Source organism: Glycine soja, chromosome 1, assembly GCF_004193775.1.
Source record: "Glycine soja cultivar W05 chromosome 1, ASM419377v2, whole genome shotgun sequence".
In the NCBI taxonomy this organism is placed as follows: Eukaryota; Viridiplantae; Streptophyta; class Magnoliopsida; order Fabales; family Fabaceae; genus Glycine; species Glycine soja.
This window is the reverse complement of record NC_041002.1, coordinates 40634558-40654069: the sequence shown is the minus strand read 5'-3', so window position 1 is coordinate 40654069 and position 19512 is coordinate 40634558. Positions and strand designations below refer to the sequence as shown.

Here is a 19512-nt window from a genome sequence, read left to right as displayed (position 1 = left end):
CGATAGCGGCCGCTCCAACCGCGACCCGAAACCGCCCCGCTACACACGTGTACGTCGCGGATGGGTGCCGCTCCGCTCCGCCACGCCACTATAGCGGCCGCTACGGCCGCTATTGACAACTATGTAATGTAGTAGGTTCTACACTATGTAAGGGTATTGTTGTAGGTTTCTGTTGACAGAGTGTAAAATATAGCATTTACAGCTCGTAACTGGCAGTAAATAATTATGTCCGTATATAATTATTCTGTTTCCTTTTCTGTTTAGTCTATTTTAGGTAGTTTCTTATTATGATTCATTCTTTCCTTAATTTAGGATTTCCTTCCTAAATTGCAGTCAATTACCTGTTGTAATTCCCTCTATAAAAAGGAGGAATCCTTGTACAGTTAAAATATATATTACAAAATATTTCAACTTGGCATTAGAGCAAAGATCTCTGCGCCTCTGATTTGCAGCCATGGCTGACAGTTCCTCAGCCACCAGCGATGATCAAAATAAGGAGAAGGAGATTGTCGCCCCCAAAGACTTGCAGCGAGTTATTTTTGGCGAATCTCATTTTGTCCAAATCACCACCTTTCGACTCAATGGGTCGAACTACTTCCGGTGGCACCAATCTGTCCAGTTGTATATTCGTGGCAGAGGAAAACTCAGATACCTCAATGGTGAGCGACCCAAGCCAGATACTGCTGATCCACAGTATGCTGTTTGGGATGCTGAAAACTCCATGGTCATGACTTGGCTGGTAAACTCCATGGAGGAGGACATTAGCAGCAATTACATGTGCTATTCCACAGCCAAAGAGCTATGGGATAGTGTTACAGAAATGTATTCTGACCTTGGGAATAAATCTCAGATTTATGAACTCACCTTGCAAGCCAGAGAAATTCGGCAAGGAGGTAATAACGTGACAAAATACTTCCACTCTTTGAAGCGGGTTTGGCAGGCCCTTGATCTCTTCAACACTTACAAGTGGAACTCAGCAGAGGATGCCAAACACCATCAACAGACAGTGGAAGAAGGTAGAATATTTCAATTTCTTGCAGGTCTGAAGGAGGAGCTAGATGAAGTTCATGGCAGGATCATTGGGAGAGCAACCTTACCTTCATTGGGTGAGGTCTTTGCTGAAGTCAGAAGAGAGGAAACTAGGAGAAGTGTGATGATGGGAAAGATCAAAGTTGTTCTACCTCCTCTAAGACCAATGCTCTTGCTGCAGAAACTACTGCCCTTAAGAGTTCAACTAACCAAAAGAATTTTTCAAACCTCTGGTGTGACCACTGCAACAAACCACGTCATACCCGAAAAACTTGCTGGAAAATTAATGGGAGACCAGCTCATCTAAAGAGCAACAAATCAGGTCCTAAAGTTCACAGACCCTTCCCTACAGCTCATGAGGCAGAAAAGACTTCTTTGAGAAAGGAACAAGTTGAGGAACTCATAAGGTTGTTAAATTCTAAATTTTTATCTGGTACCCCTAGTGGTTCTGTGGCACAAACAGGTAATTCGAGTACCCCTAGCTCCCTTAATTGTACCTCAAATATGTATGTACCTTGGATCATTGATTCAGGTGCCTCGGATCATATGACCAGTCTTTCTTTTTTTTTTGAAACCTATTCTCCTTGTTCTAGAAGTGAAAAATTTAGAATTGTAGATGGTACTTTTTCCGCAATTGCAGGGAAAAGGGATATTACCTTATCTAAAAACATTGACTTAAAAAATGTTTTACATGTACCTAAACTTACCTATAACCTTCTCTCTGTTAGCAAAATTTGCACTGATTCCCATTGCAGTGTGAAATTTTTTGACACTCATTGTGTTTTTCAGGACCGGACTTCGGGGAAGATGATTGGCAGTGCTAAGATGATGGATGGACTTTACTACTTTGAGAATACTTTCAAAAATAAAGAAGCTCGGGGTCTAAGTGGTATGAGTTCCGTACCTAGTGGTTCTGTGGCACAAACAGGTAATTCGAGTACCCCTAGCTCCCTTAATTGTACCTCAAATATGTATGTACCTTGGATCATTGATTCAGGTGCCTCGGATCATATGACCAGTCTTTCTTCTTTATTTAAAACCTATTCTCCTTGTTCTGGAAGTGAAAAAATTAGAATTGCAGATGGTACTTTTTCCGCAATTGCAGGAAAAAGGGATATTACCTTATCTAAAAACATTGACTTAAAAAATGTTTTACATGTACCTAAACTTACCTATAACCTTCTCTCTGTTAGCAAAATCTGCACTGATTCCCATTGCAGTGTGAAATTTTTTGACACTCATTGTGTTTTTCAGGACCGAACTTCGAGGAAGATGATTGGCAGTGCTAAGATGATGGATGGACTTTACTACTTTGAGAATACTTTCAAAAATAAAGAAGCTCGGGGTCTAAGTGGTATGAGTTCCGTACCTGTTAGGGACCAAATAATGCTCTGGCATAAGCGACTAGGGCACCCGAGTTTTCAATATCTTAGGCATTTGTTTCCAAACTTATTCAAAAATGTTGATTGTTCTTCTCTTGAATGTGAAAGTTGTGTTCTTGCTAAAAATCAAAGAGCTCCTTATTACTCTCAACTTTATCATGCATCTAGACCTTTCTATTTAATCCATAGTGATATTTGGGGTCCTTCAAAAATTACAACTCAATTTGAAAAAAGGTGGTTTGTAACATTCATTGATGATCACACCCGATTATGTTGGGTCTACCTTATGCATGAAAAATCTGAAGTTCCTAATATATTTAAACTTTTCTCACAAATGATAGAAACTCAATTTGACACAAAAATCTCCATTTTGAGGAGTGACAATGGAACTGAATATTTTAATAAAAATCTCAATGAGTTTCTAAAAAATAAAGGCATTCAGCATCAATCGACATGTCTAAATACTCGTCAACAAAATGGCACTGCTGAGAGAAAAAATAAACATCTCCTTGAAGTAGCCCGTGCCATCATGTTTGAGAGTAATGCTCCAAAATATTTGTGGGGGGATGCTGTCCTAACAGCAACCTATCTTATAAATAGAATGCCCACTCGTGTGTTAAATTACTGCACACCTTTGGACACTTTCAAAACAATTTTTCCAGCATGTCGATTACATACTGAAATGCCTTTAAAAGTGTTTGGTTGTACTGTTTTTATGCATACACCCTCCATATCTCGGTCTAAACTGGACCCAAGGGCAGAAAAGTACATCTTTGTTGGATATTCTCCAAACCACAAGGGATACAGAGTATTTAATCCTATTACAAAAAAGCTTTGTGTTAGCATGGATGTTACCTTTCTAGAACATCAACCTTTTTTTCAAAAAAATTCCCTTCAGGGGGAGAATGATAATGTGAGTGAAGACAATTTTTTACATTTGCATGAACCATCATTGCCTATCCCTGTTGTGCATACTGAAAATACAGATTTTATTGATCAAACAAATGAAAACAAGTTACACAACAAGGAAGACCATGTGGAAACAAGTCCTGAATTTTCCAAAGGAAATCCTATGCCAGACTTAGGTGGAGCCCAAGCAGGGAAAGAAATACCACAGTCAAATAAAGAGTGTCATGTTTATACTCGGAAATATCCTAAAAGGATCAAAGAGCAGTCCATCATCTCAGCACCAAACCAAGCAGAACTTCCGGAGGAAGGCCAAGGAGAAATACCAAGAGAAAGTCGAGGTAACACTGAAATTCCCGCTTCTACTATTGAACTGCCCATAGCTATTAAGAAAGGAACCAGATGCTGCACTCAAAACTCAAAAAAGGCTACCACAAACCATCCCATTTCCCAATATGTTTCTTATAAAAATCTTTCCCAGAATCACAGAGCCTTTACCTCTAAAATAACAAATCTGTTTGTGCCTAGAAACATTGAGGAAGCACTAGATGATCCCAATTGGAATTTAGCAGTCTTAGAAGAGTTGAATGCATTAAAAAAGACTGGGACTTGGGAACTTGTTGACCTACCACGTGACAAAAAACAGGTGGGCTGTAAGTGGGTCTTTACCATTAAGTGCAAGGCTGATGGGAGTGTAGAAAGGTACAAGGCGAGATTAGTAGCAAAGGGATTCACCCAAACTTACGGAGTAGACTATCAGGAGACTTTTGCTCCAGTCGCTAAACTTAACTCTGTTCGAATTCTTCTATCCCTTGCTGCAAATTGCAACTGGCCTTTACATCAATTGGATGTAAAGAATGCTTTCTTGAATGGAGAACTAGAGGAAGAAGTGTTTATGAGCCTTCCCCTGGGATTTGAAGAACTTGGAAGAAATAAGGTGTGTAGACTAAAGAAGTCATTATATGGGCTGAAACAATCTCCAAGAGCATGGTTTGAAAGGTTTGGAACAGTGGTAAAAGGGCTTGGATATATCCAAAGCCAAGCTGATCACACATTGTTCTATAAACATTCAACAAATAATAAGATTGCTATCTTGATTGTTTATGTTGATGATATTATTCTGACAGGTGATGATAGTTTGGAACTCAAAAATTTGAGGGAGAAACTTGCTAAAGCTTTTGATATCAAGGAACTTGGCCCATTGAAATACTTCCTTGGAATTGAATTTGCAAGATCAAAGGAAGGTATCTTTATGAACCAGTGAAAGTATATTCTGGATCTTTTAAAAGAAACAGGATTACTTGGATGCAAGGCTGCAGAAACACCCATGGAGCCCAACTTAAAACTACAATCAGCTGAAACAGAAAATATGGTGGACAAAGGAAGATACCAGCGACTAGTGGGGAGGCTAATATATCTATCTCACACGCGTCCAGACATAGCCTTTGCTGTAAGCATGGTAAGTCAGTTTATGCATGCACCAGGACATGAACACTTGGAGGCAGCTTTCAGAATCCTAAGATATTTTAAGGGATCACCTGGAAGGGGACTTCTTTATAAAAACCATGGACATCTTCAGGTAGAAAAGGCTACACTGATGCGGACTGGGCTGGGAGTGTGACAGACCGAAGATCAACATCAGGCTATTGCACCTTTGTTGGAGGAAACTTAGTTAGTTGAAGCAAAAAACAGAGTGTTGTAGCAAGGAGTAGTGCAGAAGCTGAATTTAGAGCACTTGCTCATGGAATTTGTGAAACATTATGGGTGAAAAAACTTCTACAAGAATTAAAGGTTCATAGTTCTCCTCCAATAAAACTATATTGTGACAACAAGTCAGCAATATCTATTGCACATAACCCAGTCCTACATGATAGGACCAAGCATATCGAAGTTGATAAACACTTCATCAAAGAGAAGATAGAAAGGGGGCAGATCTGTATTACATATATTCCCACTACAGAACAATCAGCAGACATCTTAACCAAAGGATTACCCAAAAAATCATTTGACAACATCACTAGCAAGCTGTCTATGGAGGATATCTTTAAGCCAGCTTGAGGGGGAGTGTTGACAGGGTGTAAAATATAGCATTTACAGCTCTTAACTGGCAGTAACTAATTCTGTCCGTATATAATTATTCTGTTTCCTTGTACAATTAAAATATATATTACAAAATATTTCAACTGTTTCAATATTGTTTGTAAGTTTGTTTGTAATCATAGTGTTTGATTAATGTAAATCCAAACTCAGGTTATTTGATCATAGGCTGTTATTAAACCAGTATAAAAATCATTGTGCAATTCTTTCTCTCTCTCCTTAAAATTCTTTCTATTGAGTTTGGTTTTTTAACATGCTTTAGTTAACTGTAATTGTTAAAGATTAAGCTGATATGAAACTGAACCCAAGAACTCAAGGAAATTTCAAAAGCATCACTTAGTCATCATTGATTCAAAATATTTTTTTATACATGGATCTATCCAAAGCAAGCTTTTATTTATTAAAAAGTCTGAAAAAAAATTTCAAAATGTTTTTGAAAAATTAAAGAGGATTTTTTTTATAATGTTTTGAACACACCTATTCACCCCTCCCTCCAGGAGTGTAGCCATTTTATCCAACACAAAACACCATTGTCCACTGTCACTGGAAAATTTTCAATAACCTTTCCTGGCTGGAATCATCACAAAAGACTAACTTAAGGCATCAAGGCATCAAGGCTCAAGCTTAGTTATTTAGGATGATATCACATTTCTTCGGTTTTATAACACCATTGTAACTTAATAGTGAGGTTTAGTATCCTACTCCTACAACAACTTTTTTTCTTATATAAAAAGTTTGGCAATCTAGTGTAACGAGAGATATCCCTTTGTTATTGTATCTCTAAGTTCAAAAAAAAAAAAAAAAGAAGGTATAAATACATTAAAAACCAACCATTTCAAATGTCAAAATAATAACAACTAATAGTCTATAGTGAAAACCAAGATAAATCAACTTACTTTTACACGGAATGTTTGACAAACATGAAACATTTCCTCTGAAAAAATAAAATAAAGTTACAAAGGAAGAATGGAGTGAGGTAGGGGTGATAAATCAGCACACATTATAACCTGTATAAACTTGTTAATATTTAGTATAAAAAAATATAGAATTAAGAACATTAAACTTACAAGCTGTTTCCATTAGAAAATGAAGCAAACAAGTTCCTGAGGCATATGGTAAATGGTCAAGGCTTAGATAGCTTCTTAAAACTACAAAATTAAAAATAAAGAAAAATAAAAGTATGAAACTGCAAGGAGTCTTACACAGTTTCCCGTTGACACTGTAGCTCCTCTATGTTGTTGCCGATGCTAAGATTGTTATATGAGAGATCTCTGTATAAGGTTCATATAATGTGTGATTTAGAAACTAAGATCACACAAGATGTTGACTTCATGGACTTGATTAAGAATTCTAAAAGTCTTAATAGGAGATTCCATCAAAGGGAAAATCAAAATGGTCCGCTATGAGCTACTTATCAACTATTGAATTGAGCATAGAGCATACAACTATAACGAAGTACGGAAAAAAATTCCAGCAACAAAATATCAAAAAGTTTATGAGTAGCTAAAAGAAGAAAATATTATGACAGCAATTGCTTAGTAACATATTTTTATTAATAAAATTAACATGCATCACTTCCATAGGAAAGCATACAGGAACCAAAATCAGACTCAACAAAAATGGAATTCTATTGGTGATCTTATTAATAATCATTAATAGCAATAGGAAATTTATAAAACCTTATCTATCCTTTGTGGTGTGGTTCTCCCAAGATTCTTATCAATTGGCATCGTGAGCAATGCAGGTGGACACTAAGGCTATAGTGTGTGGTGGGCTATCAGGAGCCAATTAGGTATGGGATTCTATTGTAGGGTTTATAAGACCTTACACTCTCCAACTACAATGGCTAAGTTTTGCGGTGTGGTTCTCCCAAAGTTCTTACCAACTGATCAAGACAAAGAGTATCTTTCTCTCAACAATGGCTACAGCCAACATATGAAGTCAAATATTTGTTAGCACCAGCTATACTTAATGAGACTAAAAGTACAAACATGCTACAGATCTATAGGCCTCACACAGCTCTTTCTTCTTACATGTCATATATTTTTACATTGTCAAGTACTACTTGTGGAATAATCAGATTGGAGTTATGGCAAAGACAAAACTTATATGTAGTTGGATAGATGCTTTTAGGGATGTTTTACCTTAATAACTCACGCAATTAAACTCAACATTAAATGCTGACATGGATTTCCAAGATAAAACTCCAATTTTGATGGAGAAGACCAAAAGTACCTAACATCATAAGCTAAGTTTTGTTCTTTTGGAAAACATTGGATTAGTTCCTCAGTTTGGAGCAGTTACTTTTGGTGAAGTTCAAAGGTTTTGGTAAGAATAAGGACGGTGAAGCCTTATGTCAATGTGAAGCTGATTTAGCTCTTTGATGTATATCGATGGAGCAGAATGCTCAAGTGAGATTCTTTAGATCCATTATATGATAAGACTCTAAAGTCACGTCTTCCTCTTGTGGAAATCTCTTTCTGATAACAAGATAGATTTGCAAGCTTCTTTAGCTTTTTGTTTTCTTTGTTTCTCTCTATTTGAGAGAGTGGAAGATATTGGTAAATTCTTAGTAAAGCCGACATCTTATCCTCCTCATTGGTTGAACTAATTTTCTATACACTCTAATATTATTTCTTCTATAGCAAAATAACTAAATAAACTTTTAATAACTAATAGAATAGTGAAAAAACACCACAATGGCTTTTTTCTTCTACTTTATATTCAACATTACCATAGTTGCTCTGGATCATTTGTTCCCCGAATGATTCAGTTTATCTATAAAAAAAAATGTTATTGCCTACATCATGCTAAAAGAAACAAAAGCAGAGTATAGCATGTAATAATTACCAAGACCTTTTTTCTTCATATTCAAAATTTTGTTTTTGTCATATGGATTTTATAGTACAACGAGGCAAGGGAGAAATAGCGTTACTGTCAAAATACAAAAAAGAAAGACAATGATACAAGCTTGAATTTTCTTTTCTATAAAATCTATCCAAATGTACTCAGATTATTTGTCTCTAATATATGGGAGTGTTTTCTATTTTTACTTTTTTTGTTTAATGAAAAGATCAAAGGATTCTTATCTCTTCCCAAGGACGAAGTTAGAATTTTTCTGCATATTTTGCACTAAAAGCACTATGCCAAAGTTATGCACAAAAGGAACAAATAATTAGTGCAAGGGCACCATTTTATCAGTCAAAATACTTGAATTACTAAACTAATAAATCATATAGGTAGCATTTGAAAGGTAACTCACACATAGTGAGGTCTATCTATCAACCGAGGCAGCGATCCAGTGAGATGATTCCCTTCTAAAAAACTAGCAAAGCAAATATCAAGTCAATTAATATAACTCAAATTATTGATAGAAAAATGACAAATAGACTAGTGAACTATATTCAAAATTACGTGGACTGTCTTCAAGGATTTATCTAGTTTTACCTCACCAATATTAGTTTCAATTCAGTGACCAACATAAATGAATGACAAAAATTCCAGTCACCGATATCTTTTTCTGCTTTGCTACTCCTTAATTCCACTTATTGCTTTTCCTATCAATTTTTCTTTATTTTCTATTGCTTTTTTCCTCCAAAAATAGAAGCATATGGAGAAAAATTTCTTTCAAAGGGTTAAATACATTGTTCTGAACATTCAAGCAAAGTCAAATGAGGGGTGTATGTGTCCATTCCAAATAAAAAGACTACAGAAACACCGATATGTTTAAGTCTTTAGTTGAACAAACATATTGGCGAACAGTTAGCAAATTCATGCCATGATACTGTATGTCTATCCAAAATAACCCAGTTAGAACTTTTACCATTTCAAACTAAAACTGAACAAAGTTTAATGAAATAGAATAGCACTTCCTAGCTACTCAGAAATGTATGAGATTATTTTGGTGTAAAAATATAGAAAAATTATGGAAAATTTCTTACAGCATATTCAAGTGCGGAAGATCACCAAAAATGCTTGGAATTGGTCCAGTTAATTTGTTGTAGCTAACATCTCTAGAAAAGAAATTACGGTCAGAATATGTTCTTTTCTAATGGGAAAATTAAATTAAAGGAACATAAAACATAGCTCCTATAATGTAGTGCATACAACAATTATGTTTTAAGTTCTTCACCAAATCAGTGAGAGTAAAATGCAAGACTTTTACAAGCTTCTAAATATTGAAAAAAAAAAAACCCAAGTTTCACATTGGCTAAAAATAGTGCCAAGATAGAATATATAAGTAGAGGACAACCCTCACCACTGAGTTAGTTTTTGGGGTTGAGTTAGACTCAAACTCATATTTTAACTCTAAATATACTAAAATATGACAATAAAAATTGAGATTTATCATCTTAAAAAGAACATAAAGGAAAAGAAAATAAACCACCACTTACAATACTTCCAAATTAGTCAATTTTCCAAGATTCTCTGGCAAGGATCCAATAATGTTGACACTCCTCAATATTCTGGCAACCAATCATACAATATGCAAAGTGATAGCAACAACACATAAGCATATCTTTATTTTCATTCCCTGAAACACTTTCTTATCAAGACAATAACTTGAATAATAAAAATAATAATCATAATCAAATCATCTGACTCACAGTGTTAACAAGTTTGTCATATTATTAAGTTGTGGAAACCGTGAATCAGATCCATTCAAGTCGGTGACCCTCCTGCATATCATATTTTAATCACTTATACAATAAAAAGCATGCTAATGCTTAAATCTTGGTTCATTAGAGAGCATCATACTTACAAGTCAGTAAGATTTCTCAGAATTGAAATTCCAGAAGGAATTGGCCCACTCAAACCACTCCCTTGCATAACACTAAAAATATGTTTTGGATAAGGCGACATTACGTTAAAAGAAATTAAAACAACTAAAGTTCATTAAAGAAAAGGAGAAAAAAATATAATCACACAGTATCTCAAGATTTATCCAGCTCTGTATAAAATTGGGTATTGCTCCAGAGAATTGATTGTCGCCAATTCTACTGCATTGTAGGAGGATAAACCACAAATAGAAGTTAAATACGTTAGAGATATAAAACCAAACATAATCTTTCAACTAACTTCCTAATCTTTGAGAGTTGATTCTTGACATGGCATCAAAACCTCCATAATTAAATGGCTAAGAATTAGATCCTTGTCTCCCCAACTCTTCAAAATAAAGTTAATTTCAGCATAAGATAGAGTAGGCCTAAGCATTCTCAATGTCAAATACAATACAATCTAACATATTAAATGCACAAAGCTTACAGTTCCTTCAATGTTGTGAGCCTAGCCAATGTTGCAGGTAACTCTCCAGTGAAATTGTTGGAGGTTAGATGCCTAAAGGAAAAACAAGTAATGAATGGAAGGCATAGAATATGCACCAAATGATCAATAAACTTAGCTTCAGAAATCAATATCGATCAACCAAATTCAAAGTCATACAGAGACTACTGAAAAGGGCTTACAGTTTTTCAATCTGGGTAAGATTCCCAAGCTCTAGAGGAAGACTTCCAGATAACTGATTGAACTCCAATACTCTATTCATTTTAAATTCAGATCCTCTAAACTCTCACAAAAAGAAAAACTAGAAAGGGAAAAACTTTAATATACAAAACCAGAAACTTACAAAGCTTTGAGAGTGGTGATGTTTCCAAGCTCCTTTGGGATTGGACCAGTTAGACGGTTTCCAAGAAAGGAACTTACAAAAGGGAAATTGTACAATTAGATTCCCCATTGTTTTAGGAAATAAGGACAAGATAACAAATTAAAAAAAATTATGAGACATTAAAAAAAAAGAGAAAAACGAAAACCCGTTGTCTTTAATTTTTTTTTTTTATTGTACCATTGTCTTTAATTCTATCCTCAAGAGAATCCTAATCAAATAATAGTATTTATTTTTTAATATTTTAAATTGGGCCACTCATGAAGGAGGAAAATTAAGAGTGAAAGCAAAGGAACAAAGCATGATATATTACATGTTGACGAGATTTAAGGTTCCCAATTGCTTAGGAATTGTACCATTAAGGTAGTTCCGAGTGAAGTCACTGCAATAAATTAAAGACAAAGAATTAATAAATCAAATAATACTAATGAAGGTATATATCAAGATAAATTGTCTTTTAAGTCCGAAAACATTTTTAAATTTATATTTTTAGTTCTTAAATTTTTTATTTTTTTTTTCATTCTTTTAATTTATTTTTAATCTTTCTTTTAGTCATTTAATTTTTTCGTCCTTATTTTTAATTCTTTTAGAAACTAAAAGTTAGAAAGGAAAAATTGTTAAAAGACTAAAAATAGGATGAAATAACAAGTTAAAAGATTAAAAACAAAGAAAAAAAATTCAAGAACTAAAAATTATAATTTTATTAAAAGATAATAAAGCGTGTATATTATAACAGTCAGATTGTAAGTTAAGAATGTTACACCATACTTACATTTGTTGGAGATAGGGTAATCTCACCAGATCCGCTGAGATAATACCCGAAAGATTTTGTTCTTTTAAAATGCTGCAGCCATTAAAAATCATGAAGTTGTTAATGCAGAATGAAGAAATGAAAATATTATATATATATATATAGTGTGTGTGAGTGAGAGACGAACAAACTTTAACTATTTACAAATATATTAATTTTTTTATAATTTTAATATTGAGCAATGCCATTAACGATTATATTACTACTTCTGCTCATTTTTTAAAATTATTAGCTTTAAAATATATTTCCAGACAATAATAATTAGAAAATGAAGGATTGTGAGTTCTCCTTAAAAGATGAATGAGTGTGTAACCACTTAGAATCAAAAGGATTACTGACGTTATGTTTAGAGTGTGTTAATTGAAAAGTCATGTAATGATTAATTTTGGATCATTATTTTAATATAAAGTATTTATTGATTTTGTAATGATTAATTTTTATTGAAAAATTTGATTAGTTATTTTTAGTAAAATCTTGCCCCTCAATTATGTTTTTTTAATACTAAGACTTGAAGTTGAAATCTTTCTTAAAGAATATTAAGTCTATGTATTAAATAAAGGACTTAATGGTTAGTCATATAATAATTATGAATTATTGTACTATAAATTGAGTAGTAATTGATGTAGCTTGTATGTCAAATGGATTAGAATCTTCTCAATTCTCTCTAGTTTCCTCTTTCTATTTTTCTAACCATATTGTCAATATATGTAAGATCATTTTCACTTTATTGTTTCTCCTTCTTTATAAAATCATCTTCTAAAAGTTTGATTTAATTATTAATTATTTTTTATATTATAATACCCTTAATTAATTACAATATTTTTTCGTTAAACATTAATTACTCCTAATTGAGAAACAATTAAACGGAGAGAGAAATAAAGATAATTTTGGAAGAGCAATATAAATAATTGACAAATAATGTGATTAACTAAAATAACTCATTTTTTAATGGATGTAAATTAGTTGAAAGAATTTTATATATAGGAACAGAGGTAGTATTAATTAATAATTAATGATGGAAATTAATAAATAAATAATTATATATATATATATATCAATATACTTTATTTATAATTTAGTTATCAAAATATAATTTATGAATTTAATATACTGAATTATCAATGATGATTTTAATTATGTTAATAAATATATAATCATTGACCTAATCACATGTAACAAGTTTAGTTAAATTAAATTAGTATTTAGTGATAACAAAGAATGAAATTGTTTTTTAAATTGAATACTATTTATAACCATTAATTAGAATTGTTATTATTATATTACTTTTCTAACTTTTAGTCATTGGATTTATAAATTGAATTTTCTATATAAGCTCGAGCAAAATGTTGTGATAATTAGCATTTTGGTCCCTTTTGTTATAATTTCAGTGATTTTTATTTCTTTTTCTATTCCATTGATTTACTTATCATTATCTTTTATTTAAGACCGAATGTTAAGCATTTTGATCCTCTTTATTCTTATTATCATAAATTTCTTTGATATTAATTATATCATAATATTTACGCCTTTGATTTCATAGTTGAAGTGCAAAAAGTAAAAGAGATTTTAGAGTGAATGGTTGCATTTATAAGAAAACGTCTCTTTAATCACTTGATTGATTGCTCATATTATAAAGCGGGAAAAGGTTATTGTAGACACTTTTGACATGTAATTTTTTGTGGTACAAATTCTTCCTTTATAATATTCTCAAAATACAAAAAAAAATCAAATATCAAAATCTCAACTTAATATTTTGCTTATTAGTTTTTTTAAAATAATTTTAAATAAGATGGTTATCTAATAAAATACACATGTTCTCTCTCCCAACACATTGTTCGATCGCTGACGTTGGTTAATTAAAATGCTGCCAATCACCACAATGATTAGATATGTCTTCTTTCTTCTTTTCCTTTTTCTTCTTTAAGAAAAAACTGACCTTAATCTATGCTTTTTTTCTTGTAAAAAGACTCACCATTTTCGTTTTTGTTCCAATGTTGCAAGCAAATGGTTGTCTCTCTTGAACACCATGACGGAGTAAGTAAAAATTCTTTTTTCTTCCTTTTTTTTTTTATCACCCTTCTCTTTTGTTTTCTTTTATATAGAAACCCTCTATGACATGGATGTTTTCTTTTCCTGTTTCTACTTTGTGTTCCACTTGTAGCTACAAAATTAAAAATTGACATCCAATCTCAATGACAATATCTAGAGGGTTTGGGATTTGTAAGGGCACAATCATGGGTATCACAGAGGAGATGATCGGACCCTAACTTAGGGTTGTTGTTATGCTACCGTCGGCCACTATGAGACAACAGCATGAGTGTTTTTTTCTTTTTTTCCTCTATGTTTTTATTATATGGTTTTATGTAGGTTAATTTTTTTTAATGTAGATTAATTTTTCTTTTTTAATGTAGGCTATAATGTGAGACATATTTCATGTATGTAGAGATTTCCTTTATCTTCTTTTTTAAAGAGTAATATTTTTGCTGTGGACCTATATGTTGATTTACGAATTTGATATCTGGGCTTGTTTCCTTTTGTTGTAAACATTGAGGTGACGTTCTATACTCAAGTCTAAGAAATCATCCTAGCTAGATACAGGATTGAGGAAGTTAAATTTAACAAGACCAAGGATGATAAATATTATTCCCCAATTTATAGTAATAGTAATGTTTTACAGTTTTTGTTATTTAATTTAAATTTTTACAGTACAATTTTATTTTTTCCATTCTTTGTTCTCTTATTTGTTTTCTTAATAGAAAATAATTTGCAAGTGGGTTTGACAAGTGAATTTGACATGTTCAATTTGTTTCTCATTGGAATCACTCCAAAAGTCATATTTGTTAATGCTAGAGGTGGCTCAGTTTGATGTAAGTTGTAAATTTCTTGCTTTTTTGCTTCAAGTTCTTTTCTACATTTCATGATCAGGAGACAAAATCAAAGAATGAATGACAAATCTTTCAAACTTCGATCTATCTTTATATTGGGCTTATTATCATGTTTTAACCCTCTTTTTATATTATTATAAAAATTGTTTTTTATTTCAAATTGTCCTATTGTGCTTTTAATTAATAGTTTTTGATCTGTTGAGTTTATGATCTTCTTCTTTTTTGTTAAGAGTTTTATCTTTTTTTTTATCTATTCAAATTTTACCATATAGATTTCAAAATTGATTTGCATGTTATGTTCATAAAAAAATTCAGGAAATATCATATTGGCTTGCATGTTACGTCCATGAAAAATTCTATAATCAAGTATAATAATTTCTCTCTTTTTTGTTTGCATTTTATTCCCTTCTAATATGTTCCTAATAGTCACCATATCATGAAAACGATAGAATTCATGAATCCTATAGCTAACAAGGTATTTGTGATATTGTTATATTTCTTTCTTTTATGTAGTTAGATTCTTTTATGTAGTTAACTTATTTATTAGTTATATTGTTTAATTTTTTTTTCTTTCTTGCTGAGAACAAGAATTCTCGAGGTTATTTACACACAAAAGAGATAAATTGACACAAAAAGATTGAAAAGCTCAAGGATTACTCAAATTACAGATCCTATTAGCAAAGAATAAGATTCCAATTTGGCTCAATAGTTGAAAAGGATGTGTTACTTGCGCATAGAATCACATAGGATGACAACATTCTTTTATATATTCATTTCTTATGTATCCCTTAATTACTTCATTTTTATGTTAACATTCTTTTATATTTTGACTTTTGTGGTATGATATGTTATTGTATAGATTAATTGCATACCAAAGAGTTGAAAATTAATATGTATTAAAATTACAAAATCATTTAATTATGAATACAAATGTATAATATATTATTGCAATGATAATAACATAATCATAATTGTGATTATGTTATTATCATTGCTATAATATATTATACATTTTTATTTATAATTAAATATTTTTTATTTTAATTAATTAACATATTATATATATTCATAATTTTGGTATAAATTATGGTTTAAAACTTAAATAGAAGTTAAGACAAATATATTTTTATCCAAGTTTCTCATGAAATATCACCATAAAACTATACTTTAATTTTAAGAAAATGCATTTTTATTTTAAAAATAATTTTAATTTTTCATAATTATTTATTAATTTTAAAACTGAAAGTGATTTTAAAACTGCCCATGATCCTGCAATTGTGCAAGTAAGTACATTTAAGACAAGTTAAAATTTTGCAAATGGTAAGAATCTTAGTTTTTCAAGTTAAAAGTTTCTTTTAGTACAAGTAAAAATATCATGTTACTCTTATTAGATTATTTAATAGGATAAATAATCAAAATAACTAATAAAATTATCACATAATTATTTTATTTTTAGGAAACTTTTCCAAAAGTATTTATGGTCAACCAAATAAATTGTTTCATTATCAGGTATCATGATTCTCAAGATTCATGATTCTTGAAAAGACTTTTTCCCTAACAAATGCCTCCTACAACATAAGTAAGGGTATAATTGATACTCCTTATGATTCTTATTATAAGCCACTTTGAATATCAATCACACTAACCAATAAAAGTAATTATTTCAACTAATTTTATTGATTTTAAAAAAGAAATGTTACTAATATACTCCCTCTAGTCCTATATATTGGTCACTCTCAACCGAATCATTAAGATCAAGGAAGGAAAGTTAAGTCATTAAATATATTTTAAAATAAAATAAATTTCTAATTATACCCTAATATAATTACACATTCAACTAATTTCACTAATAACTAATTAAGTGTTTAACCTAAATTATTATCTCATATTCTCTCTCTTTCATGTCATTATTATTATTCACTCATTACTCTATTATCCCACCAATGGATATGACCAATATCAACTTTCAATCTCAATATTTCTCTTCCCTAATAATGAAGTGTTGAAAATAGTATAAATAACATAATTAAAAAATCATTATTAATAGGTTAGTTGATGACTTATAAATAAGATAAGTATTTATCAATATATAAGATGGGAGGGAGTACCAATTATGCTCTTATTAAATATTAGTAGTCAACTTGTTAAGAGTGTTATGAAGGGTATGAAAATATCAAAACTCCATAAATATTATGCATCACTATCAATTAAAAACGTAAATACTTTGAATATTTAATAAGAGTCATTAATGAAAAAATATTAAATGACTCATAAAAAATTTAAAATGCCTTATAAAAAGAATTATCAATTTCTTTTAAACTATCTCTTATTATAATAAGAAGATATATAATATATAATAAAAGAGTAATTAATGTGATAGTTAACTTTTCAAACAACATATAAACAAAACATAAATTTAACAAAAAAAGTAGTCCTATAACCTATGGACAGAGAGAGAGATTGAGAGAGACGTACATGCTTACAACATGGCAAGTGTGATTAACAAACGAACAATTGCATGTGACAACATTTTTTTGGGAAGAATTCCAATTACTCTTTCCATCACATGGATCTACGCTGTAGTTCCAATTTTTCTTCCCAATTGTGTGTGCTATGTCTCTCAGAGCTTGCACTAACACACGCACATAAATATAAATGTTTATATCAATAAACTCAATCTATCAAATAAAAATAACCAAACTACCCCATCACGAATCAAAGCAAGAATAGAATAAAATGACTAAGATCTATCTACGCTTGTACATTTTTCTTTGGATAATGAAAAGTATTATATATTAATAAAGGAGATAAGCTCGATAGGTACCAGCAGTACCAACAAGCCTCTCAGGATGATTACATCCGTTACCAAAGAGAAGGGTGACTCTTAAGGCATCATTCTCAACATAAGTAATACCACCCTACCAACTTCCAGTAGTATGCTAAAGTGTATAACAATTAAAATACAAAATAACATCTACGCATGTACATGTGCATTACGTACCTTCGTCTTCTGGCAAAGTGGCTCCAACAGCTAAGGAAGCAAAGCACAAAGGAAGAAGGAAAAGAAGAGAAAATCCAGAGAAGACACTCATCATTATTGTCGGTGATCGGAAATGAATGGTTCGGGTTTTGTGATTATAAAATTATAAGTAGGGACTAAAGCATTAGAGTCACGTGCATTGCTATGGGCTAATAGGAAGACTTTTGAACACACAAAACAACAAATGGAAGTCGTCGACAGAAAAAGACTTATTTTATATATATATATATATATATATATATATATATATATATATATATATATATATAATAAAGAAATTTTCTTACAATAAAGTTTTGAATAATTCACAAAAAAAAAAAATTAAATTTTACGAAGGTTAAACACTTGCCCACAAGTTCTCCTTCCATTAGACATTAATACTGTTTGAGCGATGAGAGAAAATTAAACAAGAAAAGGAAAAGGAAGAGATAGTGAAGAAAAAATGGCATTCGTAGTTTGATATAGTTTCTTTAAAAATTTTAATGGCCGCACACAATCACTGTGCTGGTGTGAAAATTGTGACTCATTAACCATGGAAAATGGCTAATAATTACCAACGAGTTTATTTCTTTTAGGCCCCACAAAGAAAGAGATTATGTTGAATGATTGGATTCTTAGTCTCTTAATAAATGTTATGCATACGTCGTTTTGTTGGAAAAGTTGTCTTAATAACTTAAGAGGGAAATGAATTAAGGCTCACAAAACTGTCAATAACAAATTTTTAATCCCTTTTTAAATAATAGGTTCAAGATGCAGAAGAAGAAATAACAATTAATTTAATAATGTTCTTTAAGCACGCAAGACAAAATTGATTGTAATAACATAAATGAAATAAGGGAAGACAAAAATGCAAACTCGATTTATATTGGTTCGGCCACTTCACGTGCCTATGTCTAGTCCTCAAGCAACCCATTTGAGATTTATATTGGTTCGACCACTTCATCCACAGTCACCGGAACTCGAAGCCACGAAGCATCCAAAGCGCATACATCTCAAATTCCTCCCTCCATATAATCTCCTACGTTGTTTTCCTCAGAAGAACAACGTAAAGGGGGTTTCGACTTCATCCGCAGTCACCGAAACTCGAAGCCACGAAGCATCCAAAGCGCATACATCTCAAATTCCTCCCTCCATATCATCTCCTACGTTGTTTTCCTCGGATGAACAACGTATCCGGTACAATTCTTTTTTCTCTTCTCATTCCATTATCGACCCTAAGTTCGTAGACTTAGCTTTCTTTGATGATGAAGTGTTTGATTGCTTTCAAGCATTTCAAAATTATGGTTTAATTCAATTCATCTCCATGAAACTTCCTTTTTACCCTGAATTAGTTAGAGCCTTTTATTCTAACTTGGAAATTCAAGAAGATTCCTTGATTTTCGAAGTATATGGGATAAAGATGGTCATAGACGAGTCCCTTTTCTTTGAACTCACTCAATTTTCCAGTGACGGTGTACCGTTTGAAGGTACACTTGATGACGAGTGGAAGTTCAATTTTTTTGTTTCTGATGCCCGTCGAATGGTTTGCACCAATCAAGCGGATATGACCGGAAGGCTTCTTGCCGGTTCATTGGCATTCGAATGCTGCATCATGCATTACTTGATTGTGCACATTCTACTTCCTAGATCTTCCAACCTTGCACAAGTTTCTGAGGAAGATTTGATAATCATGTGAGTTTTCTTAACCGATCGTCAACTCG

The 19512-nt window shown here is 31.9% G+C and overlaps 1 protein-coding gene across 2 annotated transcripts in view; it reads right to left on the bottom strand.

Moving 5' to 3' along the window:
* LOC114415973 (probable leucine-rich repeat receptor-like serine/threonine-protein kinase At3g14840) overlaps positions 1-17902 on the bottom strand; it is a 35426-nt gene extending 17524 nt beyond the window's left edge. Inside the window, exons 1-16 of one of the 2 annotated variants that reach the window (XM_028380844.1) lie at positions 17774-17902; positions 17248-17404; positions 11849-11920; positions 11390-11458; positions 11041-11112; positions 10880-10951; positions 10680-10751; positions 10343-10414; positions 10177-10248; positions 10022-10093; positions 9809-9880; positions 9356-9427; positions 8677-8739; positions 6617-6685; positions 6482-6517; positions 6311-6348 (exon numbers count right to left, since the gene is read on the bottom strand). In XM_028380844.1, coding sequence (XP_028236645.1) covers positions 6311-6348; positions 6482-6517; positions 6617-6685; positions 8677-8739; positions 9356-9427; positions 9809-9880; positions 10022-10093; positions 10177-10248; positions 10343-10414; positions 10680-10751; positions 10880-10951; positions 11041-11112; positions 11390-11458; positions 11849-11920; positions 17248-17404; positions 17774-17867 — 1174 coding nt within the window. In that variant the 5' untranslated portion in view covers positions 17868-17902. The remainder of the gene's footprint in view (positions 1-6310; positions 6349-6481; positions 6518-6616; positions 6686-8676; positions 8740-9355; positions 9428-9808; positions 9881-10021; positions 10094-10176; positions 10249-10342; positions 10415-10679; positions 10752-10879; positions 10952-11040; positions 11113-11389; positions 11459-11848; positions 11921-17247; positions 17405-17773) is intronic. The other variant, XM_028380849.1, reaches the window with a different exon arrangement.
* Positions 17903-19512: the final 1610 nt, after the last annotated feature.